The sequence below is a fragment of the Malus domestica genome, chromosome 16 (assembly GCF_042453785.1).
Source record: "Malus domestica chromosome 16, GDT2T_hap1".
Classification (NCBI taxonomy): domain Eukaryota; kingdom Viridiplantae; phylum Streptophyta; class Magnoliopsida; order Rosales; family Rosaceae; genus Malus; species Malus domestica.
Genome location: NC_091676.1, coordinates 28616906 through 28625905, shown reverse-complemented (window position 1 = coordinate 28625905; position 9000 = coordinate 28616906). Strand labels below are relative to the sequence as shown.

Sequence of the window (9000 nt, the reverse complement as noted above, 5' to 3'; positions counted from 1 at the left end):
ACAATTGTAGTGAAGATGTAAGTAGGGATCGTTCTAGACCGGGGATTAACTAGGGATGCTAATCAACACAAATAAAACTCAAAAACACTAAACTAGACTCTATAGATTCAAAACTAACTTAAAACACTCAAAACAACAACAAACAATAAAAAGACTCAATTCTAGACCTAACAAGTGATTTGGACGAAAATAAGACTTAACTCAAAAGACTAAAAGAAAATAGGTTTTGACTCTAAAAACAATACTTAAGAAAGAGGGATTTTGTTTTGACGAAATTAAAACTTAAAACAGAAACTTTGCATAAAACACTTTAAGAAAACAAATTTAGTGAATTGAAAAGGGTGAAAAGCTAGTTAGAGGATCCTTCTCCACACATGATATATGCAAACAAACCAATTCCCAATTATTATTCCTTTAAACCATGAATGACAATGCCTCGAATTAATTAGATTGCACCAATTGATTCTCAGATTTCCCTAGATTCATTGAATTGAATGGATAACGCATCACAACCAAATTATTCTTATCAAGTCCCCTAACCATGGAATACGCATGATAGAGACACATTTCAAAGATCATTAAGTTCAATGGAAATCATAAGCATAGACGAGGCATTCATAACTATGAAAAGCATGTTACTCTTGCCTAGGATTTACCTAACACGATTGTGACTAGCAACTGTTACTACTTGTGAATATAAGTTCATAACAATTAGGTGAAACTCCCTTATACTCTAGCATCAAATTCATGCATGCAAATTAAGTGTCGACCCTCAATTAACATACACAAACAAGTTTTAATAACTTAGATAAGCAAATCACATTCAAGACTCAAGAGACAATAACTGGATGTAATCAATTCATATAAAACATATAATCATGGCTTCGAATTCACCTCCAACTAAAAAGAAATTAGTTCCTCATGTCTTTAAAAATATAAAACCAAATTAAAAGCAACATTGAAACAAATCTAAGGATAGAAAGAACCAAGAACGCCCCAGCAATTCCAATGGCAGATTTCGAACTCTCCCTTGGATTGCAAGTCACACCACAAACTTCTCCTTCTCCTTCCTCCACGCAATTGAGCCTTTTGAACTCTCTGAAATCTCTCAATTATATCTGAATGTATGAGGGCGTGGGTGGTTTGATTTATGCGGCAAGGATGTGTATTTATAGGATGAAATTCATGGCACAATCCCTAAGGATTTGGATTGCACAATCCTTGAGGAAAAGGACTAGGGTTTGGCAGAAATCCAAAAGGAAAAGGATTAAGGTTTCCTAGCAGATTTTAGGCTTCTAGAACAAGGAAAAACGCCAGATTTATAGGACCTTCTAGAAAGGGTGCTCACGGAACCAATTTAGGTGTTTCTAGAACATAAAGGTGCAGCATAAATGTAGGGAAAGGATATACCTTCTAGAAATCAGATATTTAGGTCCTCTTACAGCTAGATTTAAGGTACAAACTAATTTAGATAAGATAAGATAGGATAAAGCTAAATTCGGCAAGGATAAGATAAGATAAGGTTGGATAAGGTTTTGGATAATGTTCATTCTTTTGAGCTAATTCCTTATCTTCTTTGACTTGAATTTATTTCCTTCATCTTTTCAGCACATTCTAAGCCTCTTGAACTTCAAATTCGTCCATCCATCTTGCTCCATTCATAAGCTATCCATTTGATGCCCAAAACTGCCTCAAAATGCTTCAAATTGCACTTTCTTGCCAACTTTGTCATTTGGACCTACAAACACACGAAAATAGGTCAAAACACTAGAATAAGTAAGAACTAACTAAGAAAATGCAAGAAAACAAGCTAACTAAGTCGCATAAATATGCTCCTATCAACAGCTGAATGACTTTCCACCAACAAATCACATAGACAACGGTATGAAATGGACCCAACTTCAAGTGTACAAGATGCTGAACCAGATGACAGCAGCAGATTAATTCAGGTCAGCTTAACAGAGAACACTTAAGTACTATGAACGCTCTTAAATCAACATTTAGTATACAAAAAAACTTTCCTTGTATAACAATACCAACTTATTATATATCTAATTTTTTTTCACTTTTCTGCAACAATGAATACTGGACAACAGAAAGTACAGATTTCAACTATTACCGAATAATGGTGTTGAAAGAAGATTTGCACAGTTTGATGGCAAACGGACCTATATCAACTCAAATAGTTGACTCTTTTTGCTACATGAAAAGAGAAAAAGAGAACACCAAGGAAAATAAATGAACTTCTATGTCTCCACAACAATATTTGTAAGTTTATAAATAGTTTTCCAACCTATAACTTTTCAATCAACTGTATGCATTATAAAGTTAAAAAATAATACAACTAATGTTATGTGTATGTAGTTATATGAACTTATAAAATATGTGATTATGATGTTTCATGCATATCAAACTATATATTAATTTCATGAATCATTCTTTACTAAACTTGATTTTCATTAAACCAACAAAACATAAATGAACAAAGCATTAAAGCAACTATGCAAAAAAAGGAAAGACTCTACAACCAATTGATGGACCAATATGGAAAAGTATCAAAGATTTTCTTCCCATTGTTTCATTACAACCACTTTTCCTTGGTAGTTTTTTGGACACTAGTACTACATAAATGACCCATTACAATTCCCTACGATAAAGTTGATAAATGAAGATCTGGAGTTTGATTGCTACTGGGAAAATTGCACAATAATGGTAAGGAAAGCAACAAACAATCCCTAAAAAACTCTATCATATTTACTGAAAAACAAGTATATTATTGATCTCTACGATTTTATTCAAGGCAAGTTCGTCCAATATTGGCTTGATAAGGCAAGAGAATCAACAAGGAGTGATGCAAATCTTATGGATTCAGCTTAAAACACAATGAAGAAAATTAATTCCATCACAAGTGCATTTGAATTCCAAATCAATGAAGACAGGACATGTGCACAACAGAAATCAACTTCGTAAGTAAAAAAATTTACAACATTTCTAGTTCTACATATACTTTGTGTTTTCTGCAATTTAAGAAACAGTGTAAAATTTTCATATAGTTTCAGAAATAATGTGTTTGATTTTGTTTGATTTTTATTTTTTTGCAGCGTTATCTATAACAAACTTTGTTTATACCATATTTAGGGCCTCGTATTTAGACCTTGTATAAATACTCGAGGAACTTAAATGTAATTATGTAATAAAGGAAGGGGCAAATATGTAATAAGTGAGAAGTCCTTATTCTATAAAAGGACCCCTCACCCTCACAATTGGGAGAGGCCAATTCTTAGGCCTTAAGCTCTCTCATCCTCTCACATCCCCTCTCACATTACAGAGGTTTTCACTCCCTCATAAATACATAATCAGTGTGGATGTAGCCCAAACCTTGGGGTGAACCACGATAAATCTTGTGTTATTTACATTTCTTGCAGATTCACGGTCGGATTTACATTGTTCCAAGACCTCCGGTTTTGTGCATCAACATTTGGCGTCGTCTGTGGGAATCGATACGAAAAGTTGTGTCGGTTCTCTTTCATTTTTTCACATCCACTGTGAATCTGCAAAAACCCACAAACCTTACTGGATTTTTCCAGAAAAAACATTCACTAGCTCTGAGTTACTTTCTTTTTTCATCCATTAGCATTTGTTTCCAATATTTTCAGTCTCAACGGGTGCTTTCCGAAGTGCTGTCGAGGGAACAGCTGCTTCATCTTTTCGATCGATTCTCTTTCCTCACATTTCAGCCTGAGGTGAAGAAAAGAATCGTAGATGGTGTTGAGGACAAGCAGGAAGCTATAGCTGTAACTACTGCGATCCAGGATGAGATATTTTTGGAGATGGGGATTGATCCAAGATCTGGCCTATCGTGCTTGGGAAAGGTGAATGTTGAATACGAGAATGATCAGGATGTGATGATTCAGTTTTATAAATTCATTGCAAGGGAGGAGATGGCATGTGACGAAGCTGAGCTTGGAGCAGAGAAATTTGCTGAAAAGATGCACAGTAAAAAACAATTACAGGAACTGGAGATGCTAAAGCACATGCGTAAATTTCCCAAGGATGATCAATCTGCAATCCTCGAGAAGTTACATCAGCAGATGGAAAACGCCAACTTTGATGGTGCTGCATCTGTTTTGTCGCTGGAGCAGATTCAGGAGATTATTCGAAGGAGGGTGTCTCTTTTATTTAACCTGAGATAGATTGGGATATATATCGATGATGCAAGCCCATCTTCACCGACCCGACCCAAGCCCTAATTTTGCTCAAGCAGAAGCTGATCGTGAAGTCGTCGAGTCATCGAGTTGACTCGTCCATGATCTCCAAGGTGCTCCAGATCTCCAGATCTTCAAAGAACTCTATAAATTTGGTATTCTGAAAAATGCAGGAGCAGAGACCGGGTTTCCGAGTCTACGACCCAAACCCTGACTCCGTAATCTTCGCCTTAGAGTCGAACTTCAGCCTCTTCTCCCACGCCTCCGCCAGCGTCGACCTCTGCTCCTTCGACCATGATGACTCCACCGCCTCCTAGATCTCTTCGCATAACTCAGCCCCACGCGATCGCCGCCCTGAGGAAAGCTCGAGTGGTCCAGATCGCAATCCGAATTCGAATCCTAGTTCTTGGCGGTTCTCGTTGCCACCAAATTTGCTCTGTCCATATCCGCCACCGAGATTGGGATAATCAGACCCGGACTCAGACCCTTTACTGGACTATTTTTCGATCCTGATCTTGAATTCAGACTATCCGCAGAGCTCTGTTCCGATTTTTTTTTTTTACAAAGTTTCTAATGCGGAAACCCGCATAACAGAGGGTTATCCAGAAACGCGGTGCTAACCCCAAGGGTAGATTGGCCAAAACGCCCATAGCAATCGACCCAATCATGGCTGATAAAATTATGCCAACAATGAGGTCACTCTTGGTCTTTGCAAGGCAGTTTTGGTATCCTTCGTTGGAAATGATCATGCAATCTGGGGTGACAGTTTGGTTCGCCATGGTAGAGTAGTCGGCAATGAAGCACGTGCTACCTGAGTCCGTGAGGATGGTGGCGTTGACAGAGATGATGTAGGCCATGGTGAGGAACGTAGCTAGACCGGCACGTAGCTCCTTGGTGAAACAACTATTTCTTGCTTCTAACTTGAAGCTATTTTCCTCCCGCACACCGCCGACGTCGACTATGCCATCACCGTCAGATCCGACCTCTGCATTATCATTTACAGATCCAGAAAAGCTCTCTCTTTTTCTTTCACAGATTCCCCAAACCCGAAGTCTCTTTTCCTTTACAGAAAAGAAAAAGACAAAAGCAAAAGAGGCGCAAGCTGTCACCAATGAGTCATATTCGTCAGTTCATGCAAGGCAAAAGCAACAAAGGTGCAGAGATCAAGAAAAGCAGAAAAGCAGTGGGGAATAAAGCAGAAAAGAGAAAGCAAAAGTGAGGAATAAACACCCCACTAGAATGATGTGATTTACTTTTGTTATTTCTGAATGATGTAATTTATTTTCTATATCTTTCAGAGATATCTGTATAAACCTCATCAGATGGTTAAAAAAAAAAAAAAAACGGCAAAGCCCAAAATAAGTGGAGTGGAATGTTGTGTGAAGAGGCACAAATTTGATGAACCATGAATTTAGTTGGACAAAGGAACAAGAGGCATTTATTGAAATATCATAGAGACTAATAAGCATTGGACAGTAGAATCAAATTTCATAATATGGATTTTATGTACTTCCTATGGCCATTTCTTAAAAGTACAAGTCTAGTTCTAATGCGGTTTCACATATATTACATTTTGTTCAAGTTTAGTTTTAATGTTGTTTCACATATATTACACTGTTATTGTAAAACATGATTGATGCAACTCTATATATAACTATGGGCTCTCAAGGGTTTGGTTGGGGAGACAGGCGCTGCCGTATGCCTTGGTGGGTTTTGAGTGAGATCTCCCAATTGTCGGAGGTAAATTGTTGTAAATTAATATGGAAATTAATTGTGTTGGTGTTATCTTTATTAGTTATGCTAATATAGAGCAGTGTACAAGGATTATTGGAGAAGATAATTAGAATTGATAATTGGGAAAATTATCTACTGAGAAAAATTAAGTCCGATAATTAGAGTTCTAGGGTTAAGGTTAGAAGTTTTTGCTTTTGCTGGTTTTGGTTTCAAACGTGGCTCTTCCTTGGCTGAGATTGGTCTGGTTTGAAGTGGAGGGGACTTAAATTATTGGTGCTAGGGTTTTAGGTAATTAGGGTTTGTGAGTGTAAGTCTCATAGGCTTAGAGGATCTTCAATTGAGTGTTTAAACGCTTGGTGTTCTGACCTCTTGATTTGCTGGTTTTCTGCCATGCTATTTGTGCTTAGGTTTTTGAGTTGTGCTAATTATTGCTTTTTCCATGCTTCCTTGGTTATTGCACCTTTAATCCTGGTATTGGTTATATATGTGTGTCGGTTATGCTTATTTGCTGCTTTGGTTTGTGATGCCAGATTAATGAGGTATGGATTATACCACTCTTACTTGGTAACTTGGATTGTGCAGTTTGATGTGCCCAATTATCTGTTAAGTATTTTCATCATGAGGTTTATCTTATGTCATGTTGGGAATACTCTGCCTTGCATTGGAAGTGTATCCTATTCCTTAACGGTTGGATCCCCCAAATGTTAGATAGTTAAGTGAGGTTTGGACATGGAAGGGGCTCATCCTATCTTTTCTGCTTGGTTTTTTACCTTGTTTGTTCCATCTCACTACAATAGCCAACTCCCAATTTTTCACTTCTTCTTCCTCTTACCTAGGAGACCCAGGATTTGTTCAGACCAGTATGTTCCTTGGTGGGTGAACCTTTTCCCCTTCCCCAACTTGGGGAAGAACCTGTAGTTGCTAAGAAAGCGTTTGGAACCTTTACATGGAGTGCGAGGTTACTAGGGTAGTACACTCTGTGCTCTAACCTTAATGTGGAGCACATGAAGTCTCATGTTCTCATGGGTAAGATGTTCGACCAACATCTGAAGGCTTGCTTAATCAAATGGAAGCTAGGGTTTCTTAGGAAGAATGGGGTAAAGAACAACTTTTACCTCAATCACTATGGTATGAGATGATTTGCACTGGAATTCTTGGATGTTGGTGACTTGGACTTCGTCTTCAGCAATAGGCCTTTGTATGTTCATGGTCAGGTATTTCATTTGGAGAGATGGACGACACAATTCAGCGACATGGATGCTATCAGCAAGCTTGTTCTTTGGGCTAGGCTACCAAAGCTTCCTCTGCAGTACAAGGACAAAATCATCAAGACCATTGCGTAGCCTTTGAGAGATATTTGGAGGGTTGATGAGGTTACTCTTAGTCTCAATGGTTTGTTTGTCAAGGTGTTAGTCGAAGTGGACTTAAGGTTTCTGCTAAAGAGAGTCCTACTAGTAAATCAAGATGACAAAAACCCAATTCTAGTGAGCTATGAAAAAATCTTTGAAGTGTGATTCTACTGCGGATGTAAGAGGGGTGGCAACCACTATTGTCTTGAAGAGGAGGTCGATGATGGTTGTTTCATGATTGAGAAAGTATTTGATGATGAACTAAGAATTTTCCTGGAGGATCTTTAAGTGGAAGGGACATAAAGGAAGCTTTACAAAGTAATGTGCTGCAGTGTTTCCCTGTAGCTGTGACATAGGAAGAGGAAAACATGGAAGCAGAAAAGGGAGTTCAAAAAAATGATGGTGAAGGTCCTGATGAGGAGGGTTGGACAACGGTGATCCCAAGATGGCGCTAAAGGGCTGATAAGCAAAGAGCTAATGTGAAGGTTTGGGAAGACAATGTTCCCAAAGAGAGCAACAAAGGTTCTAAGTATAAGTGGGTGGCTCATGCGGATCTTGTGCAGGATTGGAGGAAAAACAGACAAGGGCACAGAGCAGAAGCAGGAGGAAATTATATGTTTTAACTACCTGATTTGGTTTGAGTCAAATGAGTCTGATTCTTTGCCTAGCATGTTAATTGTTAAAAGGTACTATGCAGAGTGATTGTTTGGAAGATAACCCATGGTTGAATTTTCTTGAAAATAAATTATGTCTGTGTTTGGTTTATTTTAAGTATGTTTGCATGTACTACTTTGATCATGCTTCTAGTTTGGTAGTGGTTGATTGATGTGTTTGTGTCCAGGATGTAAGTGTGCAAGAGGGTAGTAAGTTTGTGGGGGAAAATAGTAGAAGTGTTTGGGATGCTGTGGTGGCTAGCATGGTTGCTGAGGACACTCAGGTTCTAACCAGACCAACTGTAGGGCTGATAAGTCCAAGGAAGAGAATCCGCGAGGAGTTTACAGAAGCAGAGGCAACCTACAAGAGCCAACTTGAAGAAATTGACTAATGAAGTCTATGACTTGGAATTGTAGGGGCATATGGAGGCCGAATTTTAAAAGTAATTTTAGTTTTTTATGTACTAGTTTTATAATTAACATGTTTTGTTTAATGGAAACCAAAATGAATGTGGATAAGGTCTAAGGGAACTTTTATGGTAGCTAATTTGATCAGTTTGTTAGCTGTGATCCCACTGGTAGAGATGGGGCTTTGGTTCTATTTTGGAACTCTGCCAAAGTTATTATTATTGTGATTGCCAGTTCTTCTCATTTTGTTCATTGTTTAGTGACTGATAAGGCCTTAAACTTTGAATCTCTAGTTACCTTTGTTTATGCCTTTCCTCAAAAGCATCTCTAGGTTAGTCTTTGGGAAGATTTACTATAGCTAGATTCAGGGGATAAACCTTGGTGCTTAATGGGGGATTTCAATAATATCTGGGATTTACCTGAGAAGAAGGGTGGTTGTCAAGTAACCACAGTGTTCATGAATAGATTTCTGGATTTCCTTAATAAAGGGAGACTTATTTCTCTCAATGCCTTAGGGTCCCATTTACTTGGTGCAATAATTAAAATGGCAGTAGAAGGGTTTATGAAATACTAGACTGTGCCACTGTGAATGGATGCTGGTTAAATGAAACACTACAAGAAAACATGGAAAAGGTGACCAAATTATATGCG

The 9000-nt window shown here is 38.1% G+C and overlaps 1 protein-coding gene across 1 annotated transcript; it reads left to right on the top strand.

The window, feature by feature from the left end:
• Positions 1-3650: 3650 nt before the first annotated feature.
• Positions 3651-4195, top strand: LOC103445858 (uncharacterized; the record flags this gene model as incomplete). The annotated part of the gene is made up of 1 exon (XM_008384910.2): positions 3651-4195. A coding segment is annotated over one exon (543 nt), but the record flags the coding sequence as incomplete, so codon positions are not given.
• Positions 4196-9000: the final 4805 nt, after the last annotated feature.